Source organism: Galleria mellonella, unplaced genomic scaffold (assembly GCF_026898425.1).
Source record: "Galleria mellonella isolate WM207_F2 unplaced genomic scaffold, CSIRO_AGI_GalMel_v1 utg173, whole genome shotgun sequence".
Lineage (NCBI taxonomy): Eukaryota > Metazoa > Arthropoda > Insecta > Lepidoptera > Pyralidae > Galleria > Galleria mellonella.
Window position 1 is genome coordinate 2,833,264 of NW_026442016.1, and position 19,207 is coordinate 2,852,470.

Below are 19,207 nucleotides of genomic sequence, written 5' to 3' on the forward strand. Positions count from 1 at the left end.
ATTAGCGATGCCATCATAACATCATTCCTAGTAATGTCATTCTAGTTTCTCTAATTTGTACTCTTAGTCTGTGTTCCGTTAGTTATATATTCTTTGTCTGTGTTATTACAGGTCGTATAACAGTTTTTTATTTTTATTGTGATATTAATATATTTGTGAAGCGTGTTTACCGTTGAATCCTGTCACTATCAATTGTTTTACAAGTATAAAGTTACTCAATAATATTTGTAATTTGGTTTCTGTACTTCTAACTTTGAGGTTATGTCTCAGTCAACGGTTCGACCAGCTGGAAAAAGCTGGCGAGAAATAAATCAAGAAAGAAAAGCATTGAAACGTCATCGTAATGAGGAGAAAATTGTTAAACGTGAGAAGAGGCTGGCTTTGGAAAAAGAAACTGAGATGAAGTGTAAAGAGGAAGCTGAGAGAGAAAAGAAATACGCAGAAATTTCTACAATCAGTATAGCTGTACCAGGGTCTATATTGGAGAATGCACAGTCAGCTGAGTTGCGAACTTATTTGGCTGGTCAGATTGCTCGAGCTGCTTGTGTGTTCTGTGTGGATGAAGTCATTGTTTATGATGATATCGGTGATAAATTTGATACAAAAAAGTCTAAATTGGAGGACGTCGATGGTGTTAAAGTAGCTCGTAAGAGTTGTGTGCAGTTGGCTCGCATTTTACAATATCTGGAATGCCCACAATATTTAAGAAAACACTTCTTCCCATTACACAAGGATTTGGAGTTTGCTGGTCTTTTAAATCCTCTTGATGCCCCACATCATTTACGTTTATCAAATGATTTTAAATTTAGGTAATTATTATATTTTATAATTTATGAGCATGCTTTTCTGTTAAATTATTTACAAATATTAATAAGAGTATTATATGGTTTTAAACTTTATTTGTGGTGTAATAATTTTAAATATTGAAATTTTTACTACAATATATTACTCGTTGGATGTGTATCATTCTGATATAATATTAATTATATTTCAGAGAAGGAATCACTATGAACAAGAAGGTAAAACCAGGCAGAGGATCACAAGTCAATGTTGGACTACATCAAGATGTTTCTACTGACAAATTATTGAATCCTGGTATTAGAGTTACTGTTAGGATGTTGCCAATATCTGATGGAAGTAAGAAAATCAAGGGCAAGATAGTCAGCCTCACAACACCAAGAGCTGAGACCGGTGTTTACTGGGGTTACACGGTCAGAATTGCAAATAGCCTTGGACAAGTGTTTACACAATCTCTATATAAAGATGGGTAAGTGTATTCATCAATTGTTTAAAGGCATCTTTATGCCTTGCATCACCCAGCATATTATACTAAATTTTATCTATTATTGTTCAATGCTATCTTTATTGTTGTTATATTATAGAATTTATTTATTTAAATATAATTTACACAAATGATAGCATACTTAAAAAATATGTATATAGTAGTCAATATTTTAATAATATTAATTGCCTTAATTATTAATTTCTATCTACATACCAATTGTTTTCAAATCTGTTTCATCCTGCTATTTAATGATTAATAAATTTAAATATAAATGGTATTATAAATTTGCATATTTACTTGAATTATTTAGATTTGCTGTAAAATATTGTAATTGAATAAGAGTTAATTTCTTCATGTTTATTGTTGACAATTACCACTTTACATTAGATTTGCAGTCTGCTCTCATTTCAATTTATTTTTGTGTAAATGTCACATCATATTAATTTTTTAAATGTTTTGTTTGACCGTAATTAATGCAAGCAATTAGTGGAATTACCATAGACTAATCATGATAAAATTGTCTTTATTTCCAGATATGACCTTACTATTGGTACTTCAGATAAAGGAACTAATATAGATGATCTACCTTCTAAAGAATTAAGGTATAATCATGCTTTAGTGGTATTTGGTGGTTTACATGGTATAGAAGCAGCTCTAGAAAGTGATGAACAGTTGCAAGTAGATGAAGCTCACTTACTTTTCAACCATTATGTCAATGTACTACCAAATCAAGGATCAAGAACAATCAGAACAGAAGAAGCTATACTTGTTGCTCTCTCTGGTTTGAGAACTAAACTTAAAGCTAATAATGAACCTATGGTTTTCAATGAATCTGGTATTCCTTGCAGTTCAACATTTCCAGTGTCAAAAGATGATATTACTAATAATTCTAGCCAAATAGATTTAAGTAAATTTGATTAAAAGTTATTTTTAAGAAAATATTTAATTTTTAATTCATTCATTTCCCTTATAAAGAATATTTTGGAAGACAATTACATTTATTTATGCAATATGCATAAAAGTGTGTGGTAAACTAAATTAATATTCATTATAGTTTTTTAATGGCTTCTTGTACAGTCTCTCTTAACAACTTAATTGTAGCGGCTTGATCTTGTGCACCAATAACTGCTGTCCCTGATACTATCATATTAGCGCCAGCCTGAAATCATAAAGTTCAAAAGTGATAGTAATATGTGATCATTTTAATGAGATTTAGGATCTTAATTATTTTGATATGAAGAAGTTTGAAATTCAAATTATTATCATGTTATGGAATGTTTTGATGATTCTTTTTTAATTAATTTTTTTTATACTTATCACTGTTTTCTTCATATTTACATTATCTAATAGATAGATTTAATACTTACATTGGCACAGCAATTTATTGTAGATGGACCAACTCCACCATCAACTTCAATGTTTAACAAAGGATAGTGTTCTCTCAAATGCTTTACTTTTATCATCTGGTCTTCCATGAATTTCTGTCCACCGAACCCTGGTTCTACAGTCATAATAAGTATCATATCTGATATATTTACATACTTTTCTACCTCAGCAACTGGTGTACCAGGTTTGATTGCTAATCCAACCTGTAATAATAATTATTAAATATAGTTAATGCTATCTTGATTTAATGTACAGCTGTTAATTGGTCAAAGTATTTATAGATGTTTATATTCAATAATTTTGACATTAGTCTGGATATATAGCAAAGGACTAGGCTTGAAGATAAATATATATATTAGGTACCTTCATCCCATGTTCTTTGATTTTTCTACATATGTCTTCAACATTATTGACAGGTTCGATATGGAATGTGTATTGGTTGACACCAGCATCAGCCATTGGAGCAATCCACTGAATCAATAATAAAATAAACATAGATACTAAATAAACCTTACAGAAGTGCGGAAAAGGAAACAAAATGCAATAAAAAAATATCCATATACACAATCACGTGTCTTTGTTTTGGTTTATAGGTTAATATTTACAATGTCAGTTCAAGGACTATTATAGATGAAATTAAAGTAGGAATATCTTTAAGTCCAAAAACATACCTGTTCTGGTTTAGAAACCATCATGTGGGTTTCAAAAAAGGCATCTTTAATTTTAGATCGCAGACATTTAACTACTGGATGGCCAAAAGTCAAATTAGGTACAAAGTGACCGTCCATTACATCTAAATGTAAATAATCGGCACCATTATCTAGTAGTTTCTGGGATTCCTCGTATAATCTTGATAAATCTGAATTAAGAATAGAAGGACCTATAAGTGCCCGTACATTGCTCATGGTAAATTTATTAGGTTTTAGTTCGTGTAATTTTAATTTGTCAGGTTATTGTACGATTTTTTCTTTGTTTGTTATAAAAATACATAAACTGTGATTTTGAGTAGTTACAAAAATCTAATATACTAGGTTAAAAAATATTTTCTGAAAATATTTAAAAATGCAAAAGCACAATTGGCGGTGTCTTTTTAATCAATCACATAAGCACAATCACAGACAAGACCGACAAATGACAATTTGTTTGACATTAATCTAACAAGTGTCATGGTTGTCAGATGCGATTTTTTCAATCTGGCAACGTTGAAATTAAGAAATTTATCTATAAATCTACAAATTGAAATGAAATACTACCTATAGAATATAAGTATTTAATTCTATATGACTGTTTCCTTTTCGTATAAATTTGCCAGCTAATAAATGACATGATTTGTTTAATTGTTATATTTTTAAATAATTATTTTTTGTAAACATTGTTTTATCCATCTATTGTTAAACAGCTGTACATGATTGTTTTTCTTTGAAAGAAAGGATATAATTGCATACTGCTTATCTTTAATCTTTATTCTACTATAATGTTGTTAACCTAAGTTTAATTTATGTAGTTGATTTTAAGTATTAGCAATGTCATGTGCGTTTAGTTAAATCTTATTTGAATTTGTGCAAACCTATAATTAGCTTTTTGTTTTCTTGTTTTTTTAATAAAAAATAAAATAAATAGATAAAATAATAATGAAATAACAGAATATTGATAGAGGCATGATATCTCAGTCCTGAAAAATGGTGACGTTTCAGAGTTACCATATAGTCGGAGAATTCTGTGGTGTTCATAGCGCTGTGGTTATGGTTTTTTTTTAATAGGTAATATTGGAATGGTAACCTAACCCGCGCTTTCGGGGGAAAGGGATTGTTAGTAATGGAGACTGAGAATCCTATTGCTAGCAATATACCCAACCAGGTCGACCTCCTCGCGGTTCTCCCTGGAAACTATCATGGTTAATTCCTGATGAATTCATCATGATGGGCTAACTGGCCTGTTTTCATTCTCATCTATCACCCTTCACTGGTGCCCCGCCAGCGTATCCCGTTAGCGCAGGCGGGGTTACCATACCATTTTCACCCAGCAAAAAAAAACCCGCGCTTTCGGTGGGGGGGGGGGGGGGTTTGGTAAGGGATTGTAAGAAATGGAGTTTCACAGCCCCATTGCTAGCAATATATTATTAGGTCGACCTCCAAGTGATTCCCCCTGGAAACCATCGTGAACAATTCTTGTTGAATTCGTCACGATGGGCTAACTGACCTACTTCATCTATTATCCTTCACTGGAGCCCCGCCGGTGTATACCGATAGCGCGGGTGGGGTTACCACTCCATTATCTCCCATTAAAAAAAACCTGTCGATTTGTTGCAACCATCTCGATTTGTTGTTATATCAGTTGTTCATAATTTTAACTTAACAAAAAACTAAATAAATTTATGTCTGCAAAAGGATTAGTAACTGTTACAATTCCTAGTGTTTTCGTTTTAATATTCTTTCTTAATGTTATTTCTTTAAATTACAGTCAAAATGCCCTTATTAACAATAATAAACAACAAAACTTATGTAAGATTCAGGTATGTTTAAATACGTAGTACTTTATACTAAATTAAGAACAGTAATTTATATTAAATCTATGTTAAATTTCATTAGAACATTCACTAAATACATTACGCAAAGTTCCTATAATTCATTTCGAATCTAATTTATCATATTCGATAGAGTTCTAATATGCCCTAAAATTTTGTTATTTGAAAACATATTTTAATGCAAATATTTTAAGGACTTAATATTATTGGATTGATCATTTGCACGTCGATTATCACTATATTTTTTTTAATGAATTGCTAATCACGGTTTTTTTATCGGTAGGCCTAAGCTGGCGGGGTACTGACTAAAGGGGTAGTGAGTTGATAGGCGAAAATGAAATCATCAGTTGGCTCATCGTGATGAATTAATTAAGAATTAAATACTGTAGTTTCTAGGGAGACGGGATATATTAATTGCAAAGGGAGGCTCCCTTCTTTCTCAGCGTCATCATTTAGGTACTCCTCGGAGTAAATAGACACTAAGAGTGTATAGTAAAAAACTGTTCATGTTATCAAAAATTTTTTCAGAAACATTAAAATCAACCCTATAATCGACATTAAACTAGAGATATCACAGTAAGCTTCGATAATTCTTGTTTAAAACTAATCATTATAATTATATCCTATATTTCTGGGTATTAGATACATAGTACGGACAAAAATATTGTCAGTAATTAAGTAATTAATTAAATTATCTAGGTATAGTAAAAGGATACACACAGTGGACAGATATAATAATATAATAAGCATAGCTGGTTGAAACAAGATTGAGTCAGAAGTAGGAGCAGTTGACTTTTGTACGATCTTCCTTTCCTTTTATATCCTATCAATATTATAAAAGTTAAATTTGTGAAGATGTGTGAATGGAACTCAATTAAACTAACAGTTGAATTGGTTTCAATTAAATTTTACAAATACATGAAGTGTATCTTGGATTAATATTTAGGATATTTTATATTCTAATTCATGAAACCAAAGACGCAGGTTAAATCTAGTTTAGTGAAAGATATATATAAAAGATAAAAGGTTGCAAGCTTGTTAAAAGCTGTCATTTGTCTTATGAAAAAGGGTGATTTAGAGCGATTTGACTGGACCAATGATTAATTGTATTATTTTCAGACGCAAATTCTAGCGGACCATTGTATTGAATATGAGACGACCACAAAAACGGTGAAAGATAAAATAGCAATTTTAAACAAATTAAATACACGACGGAATAAAGTGGCATCTGGAGATATACGCTCGTTTCCATCTTCTGAAAATATGATGAAACTGGTAGGTATTTTTCATTCTAACAGGCACTTAAATAAAAAAAATAGTCTGTATCTAACAATCCTTACTTATATTAGAAGTGTGAAAGTGAGTTTGTTTGTTTGTAACATCTTGGCGCCTTAACGTCTATTTCATCGCTATCAAAATGTTATGAAACTTGTTATACACTTAGATACTATGGAGGATGGTGAATGATATACTCTACGTCTTATCCCAGCCAATAAATATATCCTGGTCGCGCAGACGAAGTCGGGGATAAAATTTGGTATTAAATAAATAAATATATACATAAAATCAAATAAAATAAAATAAATAAATAATAAAATAAATATTCATTATAATCAAACAATATTAATCCAAATCTGCATAAGAACAGCCACATTATGTGTAGACAAAAGTTATCGTTAGTAACAGTGAAAACATATCTATTTAGCTTCAACTGACACTTGTCTATGGGGACTAATTGTTGACCGTCGATATTTATCTATTTGCTGTCAGCCTTCGAGCTATAATCAAATCTTCCTTGTTATTATAATATTTAGAAAATTTCTCGTCAATTGTCAAAAGTTTCATCACGTGTATAAGCAAACATTTCAGAATTTAGACATAGATATTCTAGACATGCGCTCTTCTGGTGAAATGCATCACCACTTGTGTTTAAAAGCTTCAAGGCTAGGTTGTTATTGAAATTGGAGTAGGCGTATCTATCGTAAAAACACTTGTACTATTCCACAATTATGTTTGTATTGGAGTCTCTGTTTGTACGTCACACACGATCTGTTGATTTCGTCGCCGACAGTTGGGTTAGCGAGATAATTGTGTTTCTACATTATCGTTTCTTGTAAACCGTGGTCAAAACGAACCGGTAAATTAATTTACCTACTTTATTACAGAATTATGTACAAATTATGTTTTATACGGGACGGGAAATAACATGATAATTTAGGTAAACTATAATAATTTACTAGAATTATCTTGATTCATTTAAAAAAAATATCTCATAAAGCAAGAAATATGCAGCACTAAAGTTTAAAAGTTAATATATTAAGTAGTTAATTAGCTTATTAAAGATTTAAAAATTGTGGATTATCTGTACATTAGATACTTTTTAAAATTGAGGCGAGTGACCAAAAATCAGAATGTAAAATAAAAAAGCATTGTTCCGTAGATTCTTCTTCTTTTTGTCCTCAATGGCAATCGGTCGTTATTTTTACGACCATTTCTGCCAGCGTCATGTATAAGAGGCTTGTACTGTAGATGAAAATTATATGCGAAGACTGGCCTATTTTTTAGCTCTTTGGTTTAAAAAACATAAGAATGAGTTTTCATATAATAGTATAACATAAATGCCTTGTCAATTTTTAGTTCGGCGCATTCGATATTCGACGATTATAATGTATTCTTAGTGAAATATAGAATATAGCTCTCTTATTTCTTCAATATTGCTATCTGTTTTGTCATCAATTTTCAATTAATTTTGTTCTATCAATAATTTTAAAACAAAGAAGAATCACTCCGCAATCCACATTTAACTTCCTTCATCTTACTCTACAAGAATAAACATAATTATAAATATTCAAATTTAATGCATATTTTCTTTCTATTATTACGCAGTGATTACTTGCTCTGTGCTTTCTGTGTCATTTTCTGGTTTTTTGTTTTCTATAGATATTTAGTAAGATTAATTTTGACCCGTTCATTTTACTTTGTAATCACTACGTTATCTTTGTACCTAATGATTACAATCTATGAACAAGATTACAACGTACTGATTGCTTGCTCTGTGGTGATTACTTCCTCTTTGATTTTATGCTGTTTTGGTCTAAATAAAACACATTTGTCTTATTATTCCTTTTATGAACAATATTTATTAAATTTAATTATATTTCTAGGTATGTTGTATCTTTAACGTAGTATAATGTTATGCAGTGTTTCATAAAAATAAAAAACTTGTATTGAAGTTTATTATTTCATTAATTCAGACAATTCAGATTACAGTACATTTCTTGTTAGTGCATAAAAAGTTTATAGCTAAAAAGTTTCTGAGTACTACTTAATATAACCTAAAAATGTAACGTAGTGATTACTTGTTTTTTGGTACATAAGTTTATGCTAGCCCTACATCATATATTATAAAGTGATGAAGTTTATAAACAGTTCTATAAAATTTCTAAAAGGTGTATTAAAACTTAATAAGGTTTTTAAAAGTTTATAAATTAAAAATTATTCGGTTCTTATTATCTATAAGCAGATATTTATAAAAGTCAATAACTGTAATCCAACGACAGAAAAAGGCGGGAAACAAAAAAAAATCAAATTGAAATAAAAAGAATCTAATAAAAAGCACCTAAAAATGTTGGGACAGAATTTACATTTCAGTTTTTCTAAAGTTTCTCAGAATTGTTAATACTGAGAGAGTTAGTGGATATTATTCTTCGAATCGGGTAGTTTGTTTAAGTTATGAAATGAGAATAAAACCTAAACGAATATTACTTTGTAGTAAAAGTAACAAAGAATAAATATGAAAAAATATTTAAAAATGTATGGAAAAGAATATAACTACTAATATAGGAACGGATACACAGGTAAGATGTTTGTATGTTATGTTAATCATGCATTGAACATTTTTATATAAAATTTGGTGTACAGAAGTGGATTTATACAGTTTATTTAGTGAAATCTATATATATATATATATATATATATATATATATATATATATATATATATATATATATATAATATGAAGGTATATATAATAACGTTTTTAATAATGTCCCTTAAAATCTTTTGAAGCTAATTAGATAAAATATTAGATAAATAACTAGTTCAAATTAATTGCCAGTCTATTTGAAGTATTCATTTCAATAAATAAATATAAATATAGATATAAAATCTAATTTTATTGAGGTGATGTTACGAGGGTTAGGTAATTTATAATCGAAGTTAGCTAGTTTAAATTAGGTAATAGACTTAGAGAACTCCGGGGAAGTAATAAATTTTTTTTTAGACCATTTGAGGTTGCAATATTTCCCGTACGATGTTTTTGTATTTGTTCTTGATAATGTAATATTTTCGTTATCATATCAGCTCCACTGCTGAATATATGCTTTGCCTATAAAGGGGGTTTGCCAGTAATTTCCATGCTTGGTAGGCGGGTTGGCAACTGTAGTTAGGATTTGGTGATATTTTATGAGGGACGCTGCTGCCCATCCCTCGACCATTAAGTTCCCTTAATCGCATTTTACGACACTCACCTGAAAGGAAGGAGTGGCCTATTCTAGAACCACACGATGATATTATTATAAATATTTATATATTGTAGGTAAATTCTATTGCGTTTGATCAGTGCACACAATCAATCAATTCACAACACCATATAACATTATAATTTAGTGGTGTGCATTATCTTGTTCTTCATTCTCTCTCTGTTATAGACATTCATTATATAAGCATTATTTTTATGATATAAATTTATAAAAAATAATTCATAATTTTTCTTCATCTTTAAAATAGGAGTGGAGTCAAGCCCTGGAAATATCAGCACAGAGATGGGCCGATCAATGCGTCATACAAAAGTCGCCAGATATTTTGGATAATTGTCGAGATTTAGGTAGATCTGTTCTATCTTATATAGTAGTTTATATTTATTGTATATATTTTTATGCTACTATGGTGGTAAAAAAGCATACGATGCGTCTGATGGTAAACGATGGTAAACACTTCCATATCTTATTAAAAATCTATTCACGAAATTAATTGAAATTTCCTTCAAAGCAATCACTTTACACAAGAAAAAGTACCTATGTTGAGTTTCTTAAAAGCTCCTTTCTGCAAAACAATAAACATTTTAAAATTCACGAAAGAAAAGTGAAAAACATTAAATAATACTATTTAAATAAATCAAATAGATTCTATCTCTATTCTAAGCTCAAGATTGTAATTTTAGATAGCGTAGATAGAGGAAAAGAAATCTTTGATGTCTTTATTTTTTTCTTTATTTTGTGCATTGAAAATGATGATGATAAAGCCATTATATGATAACAATTTTATATATATTATAATATATGCAACTTGCGTTGATAAGCTTGATTATTACAGTAGTTAATGTAATGGCAGACAGTATAATAATTTAGTTTGTAAATGTAATATTTGAATTGCCCGTATTCCGCGTAGTATGTGTTAATGGTGTAATTTAAATTGACATAAAATTAGGATACGCAATATAGAGACATCACTCTGAAGACTGAACATGTCTTTTCTAGCTCTGTAATGTAATGAAATTTTCTAGTAGGTATAATTCTTCTAATTTATCATGACATGACATGTACATTTTGTTACACAAACTAGAAAACACTATTGCTCTAGCAAAAACGATTTATTAAAAAAATTACATATAACCTTTGTTACCTCATACATCCAAATTTGTTTAGGAACTTATGGTGGTATAAACAAACGTACTATGAAATGGAAACACATACCTACATGATTTTTTGTGCATTTGACTGCTTTGGTTAGTCCTTGAACCTCTGGGGTTTCGAAATTAGAATATTTTCATTTGATTTCCTGAAACCCATGAAACGGTTCCATGGAAACGGCAGATATTACGGATAAAGACGCGCTGAACAACCAGTATAAGTTACAGGGAAACTTTGTCAGTGTTGTAAGTAGGTAGAAGCTGTAATAGTTCGGTATGGATATTTAAGTAAATACAGATATATCGTAAAAGTTTAGGCTACATGTGATCTATTACGATATATATATTCCTTCGCAAAAAGGATAAAAAAAGTTGGGTTGTTTTGAGTAAGGTGTTTGTAAAAAGATATCTATATAGAACTGAAACATTAATTTTACGATGACGTAACTCTTTTTGAAAATAAATCTAATTGCTTAAATTTTTTAGAAAACGTATTTGTGGGCCAGAACATAGCGACGGTGCACGGCGATGCACCAGGGCTATCGCTTACGGCGTTGGTTGATATATGGTATATGGAGTTATTACACGCAAATGCTTCAATTATATCAAGTTATGTCCCGTAAGTATAAAACCATTCATAATACCATAACATAAAAAGTTGGCGCCAAAAATTGCGTATTGTTCAACGAGGCGGTACTTTACGAGTTCACGACGGAATAATAACTATTTCCAATTTGTAATGCTAAGTATAATTGTTTTCTGGCCAATAAACACTTTTTTCTTTCTAAAGTTGTACTGCTGGCTTCGCTGGTGTAAAATAATCTATTAGAAGTTAGTCACGTTCACTTGTTAAAGAATCTAATAATACGCGAGAAGAATTTAAACTAGCGAATGGTTTATTTGAAAAATAAAATAAAAAAATATGCCTTCTACTGTAAATTTTTAATGGGGTAGTCATCGGCATTTATTGAATGTTGCCTTTACGGTGAATGTAACACTCAACAAACCTACATTTAGCTAAGCACGTTACAATCCAAAGAGGCAGCGTGCAAGCCTGCCGCCTTCACTCGGATTAATTTGATTTGTTAACAGCGTTTATCATTACCGAAGAATTATAATAGAATACCGTTTTAATTTTAAATTCATGTACAAAGTTTTTGTTGACGGGCAGATTCTAAGACTTGCTATTTATAAGTTAAGCTAGTATCTCATTGAACGACGACGTTTACTTATATGTAACTTATCAAGTGTACTTATTAATCGTCGCTTATCTTGCTAATAAATATGTAGTGATTCTTCTTCATTATCATGTCAGCTTTTAACCATCCACTACTGAACATAAGTCTCTCCCATGGGGGGTTTTGCTAGTAGTAAGCGCGCTTGGCAGGCGGATTGACAACCGCAGTTGGGCTTGGGGATGTTTTAGGAGGGACACTGCTGACCATCTCTCACCCTCCCTTAGTCGTCTCTTACGACACCAACAACCATGTAGTGATTAGTTATGAAAAATAGCACAGATATTTCTATAATTCATTATTACTGTTGAGCACAGACCTCTTCTTTATTTCCTTATGATAAGGGACGGTCCTGAGCTACTTGTGTCTAATAATTCTGCATAGAATAAATTTATAGTTATTGTTCCATTTAATTGCGGTCGTCCTACTCTTTGTTTGAGAGGAATCTCGTAAATATTAGGAATTTTACAAGATCGCCACTCATTTTCCTTCTCCATTAGTTAACAGTTTTTCAAGGAAATTCTCGACATATTGGCACTTCAGGGTGCTTATTCTAAACTGTTATGCTAAACCTATCTAGAAATATATGCATGTGAGTTAATGTATTTTACTCCATCTCTTTAATTTTAAAGATTGATTTAGGGCATATCGACGATAAGCACCGAACTTCAGGTCTTGTTTTATAATACGCGACAGTCTTAGCGGGAATCTTCTTATCTTGCGACAAGATTTTTTGCTTCCTAATGTGGGTTTGACGAATTCTGGCTTTAACAGCATTAATAGCCCTTGTAGTTTTAACAGCACGCGGCCGCCCTGATCTTTTCTGGTCTAAGACAGAGGAAGTATTGTTGTATCTGTTGATATTATGATATACGAACATAAGGCTAATACCAAGTTTTTGAAGTGTCTGGAATATGACCGACGGTTCCATACCCACTTTGTGCAAGGCGATCACTGCAATCCTATTTTCTTTAACACCCCATTCCATATTGTAATTTGATAATGAATACGAAAAAATATGTGAAATGGGCCGAAATCGAAAGAAGTTTTTAAAATAATAATGTGTTCCAAATTTAAAATAATTTAAAAGTTGAAAAAAGAAAAGTTTTTATGTAACAGCATTTATGGCCAGACTAGTTATTTAAACTTACAGGATAAAACTACCGATTTACTTTAGTTGATCTTTAAATTAAGTTAAACACTTGGTTTAAATTTTAATGGCTAATTACTTTAATCTGAATTCCTGCTATAGTGATTTAATATAAAAAAATCATAGGAATTCTTTAGTCTATAAAAAGAATTATTAATATTACATAATATTATAAAGATTATTCACATTTCTGATCCCTATCAATTCATGTTATAAAATATAAATCACACTAGACAAAAGGTCTTTGAACATTGTTTCATTGAATAACAAAAATGAAATATTTTCTTTTATAAGAAAAAGCGATTTTAATATTTAAGATATTTAGCCTATAGTCGCTTTTAGATCTTTATAATCATCTATTTATAATATCCATCGTATTTACGTATTTACATATATATGTATATACGAGTATAGACATACATATGGTTATGCCTGTGTGTTTGTGCATACTATTTATTAAATTTATTAAATTAATATAATTATTAACCATAATACAAGGAGGCCCATAAGTCCCTTGATATGAAAAAAAAATAATTAAAAAAAACTAATTATGTTATATTTTTATTTCCAATTTTTTTATTAATAAGTTTTTTAATTATATATATATATATATATATATATATATATATATATATATATATATATATATATATATATTTATACTTTGTATCAGGTGGGCCCTTAGCTTGTTTGTCATTCTAAGTTGCATAATAGAAAACGTATCGTGCGTTCAGCGCTGATTGACAGTTTGCACCTGAGCAGCGGGGTACTGTTTTGTTACCAAATATTAATAACGATAATTTATACAGATACGCATCATTTAAGGAATGTCTCAACAGCAAAATAAACACGTTGAATATTGGTAGTAACTTTTTATTACGACGAGAATTTAGAGCCTCGTAGTGGGATGTTTATAGATTGTTATGGACGGATGGATATCTATTGATTTATCAAATAGTGTTATGGTCTATTCTAAGAATACTTACCATGAGTTGTGGAAATTTATTGAAGGTTTACTTATGTTTGCACTTAAATTGTTTTGTTATTATACAAGTCGTAGTAACTTGTTAACAAGAAAACAATTTGATTATTTACTTAAATAATAGTTATTTGCTGAAACTTCTAAACAAGTACATCATTAACAAGTATTGAATATCTGAATATTTACTAATTTCAGTTCCACGCAAATGGGAATGTCGCATTACGACTATTTCACTCAACTAGTTTGGGCGGAGTCCAGTCATGTTGGTTGCGGCAGCGTTAAATATAAAGTAAGTTCTAAGCATTATTAAAAATTAATAACACTCAATAATTATTTTTAATTTGTTGAGTTCGCATCTTATACATTACCAGGTTAAAAGTCCCATGTCTTTCTCCATCTTAGTTTTCATAAAATTTTATAACAATTGCTTGAGTCGTTAAGCTAATGGGTTCTTATTAAATAAACTTACATTCACATTTATTATTATTATTTTTATAAAATATGGAAAATTTAATAGTATACTTTGATATAGTAGGTTGTTTTAAAAGGGTCAAGAAACAGTCTTCTTTAAACGAATGTTGAAATTATTTTTTTTATACTACAAAGGTGGCAAACAAGCAATACAGCTGCTATGATGCTAAACAGTTACTTTAAATTGTGGATGTATGCAATACCAAGGGTATCCACGTGCGTCGCTGACTCCGAAATATCTTAATATACCTTTTTTTAAGAACCCCATGCTGTAGTTTCGAGCTCTCTATAACCATACACTCTTCTATAAACTCATAAAAGGTGCCCTGAAATGCCCTAAACTTTTAGAACGAGTTATTATAAACGTACCGCAGAAATTGCTTCGTAGTAAAAAATATATTCTATTGTCAAGAAAACTATTTAAAACTAATCTGGGACATTTCACTACAATTAACAGAATCCAAAATAATTATAAAGTTACAGCAAAAAGCTATTTATATATTGATTGATATATTCGTAAAATTTTGTACATTTTAAGTATGTCGTTCTGGAACATTTTTTTAATTTAATTTAGAATGGCAAATAAGTTGACAGCCCACTTAATGGAAAGTGGTAACCGTCGCCTATAGACATGAGCAGTGCCATGGACATAACAGAGTATTCTGTTTCGCCCATGATACCCCCATGCATTGCCATTCCTGCGGACTCAGGGGTTAATTCTTTGTACCCTGTAAATTCACTGCCATACCCCTCCCTTCAAACTGAAACACAACCATGCAAACACGACTGCTTCACGGTAGAAACACGAATGGGACAGAAGTGCCCAAGCAAACGACTTTTGTATAAAGTCTCCCTCTGGTAAATTTATAAACATTTCAAAAAACATACATAAATACATACATATCTTCGTATTTAAGCACACCTTAGTTATTGTTTAGTTCAAACAGCGAAATCATTATTTCTAAAATAATTAGTCATGCCGTGGCAGTAATTAAGCCAACACTGTATATCTGAACTTGGTATATGCATAAGATAAAAATTATAATCAAAGTCGAAGTCATGTTGGTCGTTTAATTGAATAAATGAAATAAATTAAAACTGTTTAATATAAAGGTCATACGATTAATTGTTAACATAATAACAGGATAAAATTATTAACTCGAGTCGAAAAATTATACATAATATAATGAGTCAAAATTTTTATCTCAAATTCAAATATTTTAATTTAATTTAATAAGCTTGTAGGCAAGATCTTTGAAATTCTAATGATATTATTGTACAGAAAATATTGTTATACAGCATATGTAAATATTTTTATGATAACATGGCAAAAAGTATATGTCACCCCTGATGGTAAATAGTTATTAAAAACTGTGGACACTTGGAATAAATGGCGCATTTTAAAAGAATTCTTTCACAGAATTATGAATTTTTAAAAACTCCATGTTGTAGTCTCTTGAGAAAATCTGAATATTGGAGTGACTTAAATTTCGTAAACTGAGCATCTGCGGAAAGAAATCCCTCCGAAACTGCACTGTATATATTTAATATACATGAGTAGAATATGGTCATACACCTTGGCAGATAAATTATACTAAATATTAATACTTCTTTTTCATTATAGCAAATAACAGAAGACGGAAATAAAGTAGTAAATAAAACAATAAATAGATTAGTATGCAATTTTTCGCCTAGTGGGAACATTATACATAATGCGGTGTATAACAAAGGAACACCATGTTCAAGATGTCTGAATGATTTAGTTTGTGATACTGAATATGAAGCTTTATGTGGTTAGTTTTTAGGATAATTTTCGCACTTATAATTTTTAGGATATATCATTCTGTTAGGGTTTTCTAAACGACATATTCGTTGACGATATGTAACTAAAAATTACATATCTACACAAAACAATTAACTTCACTAGATTTGTTTTTATGTCTTTCCAAAACGAATGAAAAAATTGACTTGCGATTATTTAATAAGTATAGTTTTTTGTTTATATAAGAATTTGAAGGTAAATATCAGAAATTCCTACATATTTAAAAATCGAGTCACGTGTGATCCCGGAAAACAGTAGTTTCTTTTCGTTGATTGCTACTGAGAGTGTCAAGTTTATTCTCTACTTCAGCTAAATTTTCTATTTCAATATGACGGAAAGTATAGTCATATTTTAGTTCACGTTAACAGTCCCCCTAGGCAAATTACAATCTAATCTATTGATAAAATCGTTGTCGCTGACGAGTACATAAGATAGAATGAGATGGCGTCAAGCGCTGTCTTGTTTATTATTGTGTTAGCGCTGACAGAAGCGATTTTATCGATGCGATGATTTGTTTTGACCTTGTCTAAGTAAAAAAAGACCTAACATTGTAAAAAAAAGGACTGGTGCAAGCTACTCGTAATAACAATTAATTTATATTTTACTAATATTATCTTTATTCTACACTAATTTGAAATTTTGTGGCAATAATGTGTTTGAAAATTATAAAATATTACCTAAATGTAAAATAGATTATAAAGTGACAGATTTGTGTCTAATTTATTTTACAAAACTGTGAAATGTTGTTTATTGTCAATTAATAGTAGTCTATAAATATTATTTGTATTGTGAATATCATAGAATATCTGTCATTTATTGAATTAAGTATTCATGCATTGCCATTTTTGAGTACTAAAATTGTTTTGCCTCATTTAAAAATTTTTCGTGCTGACTTCTCGAACAAAAACAATGTTTGATGGAAAGAGTATAGAAAATGGTGGTATTTACTTAGTCGAGTCTATCAACTCTCTTCAGTCAATGAATACAAACTGTATTATTAAAAATAAAGGATTTATAGTTCATTAAGACCTTGGTATATTAGAGGTTATGAAGATATTTTATAGAATAATAGGTTAATAACGCATTTTTTTTTCAGCTGCTTCAAGCCAAAAAGCTAAAGTTAATATTGACGTGAATATATCTGATGTTGTACAGAAAATCGATAGACCTGGTACAGTAAATGTTAAAAACTCTACAACCACAACACTTGGAGATTTTATAGAAGATGATGATTATTTTACTCCATATAATTATTTCTCAAGATTTTTAGATGTACCCAGACCAACAACTGCTTCTAATGTTGATAACAACAGTTCTTGTAAAGATTTCGTAGCTGTTGACGATTTTGTAGAACTATTAAAGATAAAGCTTAGTAAGGATCCAATGTTTAAAGAACTTCTGCTAAGTGCTTCAACGCAAATATCTGACAAAACTAATACTTACACTGATGCAAGTGTAGCGGCATTAGTAAGTCGAATTTATAGTAAAAAAGAAGACATCACTACTATAAAATCAACGGAAAGTGAGCATATTAATTCTACTTTACTCGCGGATTTAGTTGAAGCTGTTATATTTAGGAAGGGAGGTAAATCTAATTTTATTGAATATTTGTATATATTTTGAGACTAATTACTAAGACTGACTGAGATACCTTATAAACAGTTTAAACGATTTAATTGTAATTTATTATGCACTTAATTTTATAAACAACTAATCATTTATATAGTTCATTTATATAGGTATCATCCACGTAAATTCTATTTAACGAACGCTATTTTTTATGATGGAATTTTGGTAAAACAGTAAATTAATTATAAATAATATAAAATCTAAAGCTACTTTCTTATTTTTTTGTATAGATAAAATATCAACAACAGAAAATGGATTACAAATTACACAACCAGTAGGTAACGTGAGTCCAGTTAAGATACGAGCTGAGCTTGCTGAAATAAAACAGAATAATGATTTTACTGGCCATTATTTTTTCCCCGAAGATGATACAGAAGAAACCAGTTCAGAAACAACTCAAATATATGATGATATTTCAGAACCTCCTATTACTGACATAGTATTGGAAATTGAAGATTTGAAACGACAAAAATCCACTAAAGATTTTTTAGAAGATATACTTGAATTCGAACCTGCGTCTGAAAGTAGGGCACGATCTAATTTGCTGACGACGGATTTGATAGATTTACGTTAATAATACCATGATTGGTTTACAATATGTATTTTTAATTTTATATTAGTATAATAAAAACTAGTTATTATTGTATCTTTGACTTATTCACTTCAGTTTTTTTTTTCAGAATTTGTGACAAGAAATAGGCGACAAGTTCAGTATGTAAATGGAAATATCAAAATAATATATAATAATAAAAAGAAAATGCCTTTGAAAAAAGTAAAGAATTTACATGAGATAGATTATTTAAGCAGCGACAATTATTTTGTTATTAAATATAATGATTTGTTAAAAAAAATTGCACAAGATTTGAAAGTATTAAAACTTAATAAAATGTTTCATTGTTCTGGAAATATTTCCTTGAAAAAATCTTTTGTAATATTTATAATTTTTCCTAGTATGGTGTTAATAAAAAATGTTTTCAAATAAATATATTTTAATACATATATTTTTCATAAAATGTGTAATTCTTCAAATAAAT

The 19,207-nt window shown here is 29.8% G+C and overlaps 3 protein-coding genes across 8 annotated transcripts; 2 read left to right on the plus strand and 1 right to left on the minus strand.

Annotated features, from left to right (window-relative positions):
* Nucleotides 1-68: 68 nt before the first annotated feature.
* LOC113515373 (putative methyltransferase C9orf114) lies at nt 69-2,224 on the plus strand. The gene is made up of 3 exons (XM_026899554.3): nt 69-809; nt 995-1,267; nt 1,819-2,224. The coding sequence occupies exons 1-3, from the start codon at nt 262-264 to the stop codon at nt 2,204-2,206; spliced, it is 1,209 nt and encodes a 402-aa protein (XP_026755355.2). The 5' UTR covers nt 69-261; the 3' UTR covers nt 2,207-2,224.
* Nucleotides 1,819-3,811, minus strand: LOC113515374 (ribulose-phosphate 3-epimerase). The gene is made up of 4 exons (XM_026899555.3): nt 3,343-3,811; nt 3,035-3,142; nt 2,653-2,874; nt 1,819-2,444 (listed from the first exon to the last, which is right to left on the minus strand). Exons 1-4 carry the CDS (start codon nt 3,574-3,576, stop codon nt 2,334-2,336), a joined length of 675 nt encoding a protein of 224 aa, XP_026755356.2. The 5' UTR covers nt 3,577-3,811; the 3' UTR covers nt 1,819-2,333.
* On the plus strand, nt 3,146-19,192 carry LOC113515636 (uncharacterized). 6 transcript variants are annotated; one of them, XM_052893252.1, is made up of 8 exons: nt 3,146-3,264; nt 6,315-6,470; nt 9,984-10,080; nt 11,371-11,503; nt 14,447-14,540; nt 16,347-16,515; nt 17,641-18,129; nt 18,404-18,819. In XM_052893252.1, exons 2-8 carry the CDS (start codon nt 6,459-6,461, stop codon nt 18,745-18,747), a joined length of 1,338 nt encoding a protein of 445 aa, XP_052749212.1. In that variant the 5' UTR covers nt 3,146-3,264; nt 6,315-6,458; the 3' UTR covers nt 18,748-18,819. The 6 variants fall into 6 exon arrangements, with proteins under 6 accessions (XP_052749212.1, XP_052749209.1, XP_052749210.1 ...); XM_052893249.1 differs by lacking the exons at nt 3,146-3,264; nt 18,404-18,819 and adding exons at nt 4,985-5,183; nt 18,854-19,192; XM_052893250.1 differs by lacking the exon at nt 3,146-3,264 and adding an exon at nt 4,985-5,183 and having other exon boundaries at nt 18,593-18,819.
* Nucleotides 19,193-19,207: the final 15 nt, after the last annotated feature.

What these genes read in the sequence shown, in the direction of transcription:
- LOC113515636 (XM_031912615.2), top strand. Translation starts at nt 5,046, where the DNA reads ATGTCTGCAAAAGGATTAGTAACTGTTACAATTCCTAGTGTTTTCGTT. An exon ending in ATTATATCAAGTTATGTCCC is followed by an intron (nt 11,504 to 14,446) that starts GTAAGTATAAAA and finishes TACTAATTTCAG; the next exon opens with TTCCACGCAAATGGGAATGT. An exon ending in GCGGCAGCGTTAAATATAAA is followed by an intron (nt 14,541 to 16,346) that starts GTAAGTTCTAAG and finishes TTTTCATTATAG; the next exon opens with CAAATAACAGAAGACGGAAA.
- LOC113515373 (XM_026899554.3), top strand. Translation starts at nt 262, where the DNA reads ATGTCTCAGTCAACGGTTCGACCAGCTGGAAAAAGCTGGCGAGAAATA. An exon ending in TCAAATGATTTTAAATTTAG is followed by an intron (nt 810 to 994) that starts GTAATTATTATA and finishes ATTATATTTCAG; the next exon opens with AGAAGGAATCACTATGAACA. An exon ending in CAATCTCTATATAAAGATGG is followed by an intron (nt 1,268 to 1,818) that starts GTAAGTGTATTC and finishes CTTTATTTCCAG; the next exon opens with ATATGACCTTACTATTGGTA.
- LOC113515374 (XM_026899555.3), bottom strand. Translation starts at nt 3,576, where the DNA reads ATGAGCAATGTACGGGCACTTATAGGTCCTTCTATTCTTAATTCAGAT. An exon ending in TGGTTTCTAAACCAGAACAG is followed by an intron (nt 3,143 to 3,342) that starts GTATGTTTTTGG and finishes TTATTGATTCAG; the next exon opens with TGGATTGCTCCAATGGCTGA. An exon ending in CAATAAATTGCTGTGCCAAT is followed by an intron (nt 2,445 to 2,652) that starts GTAAGTATTAAA and finishes TTATGATTTCAG; the next exon opens with GCTGGCGCTAATATGATAGT.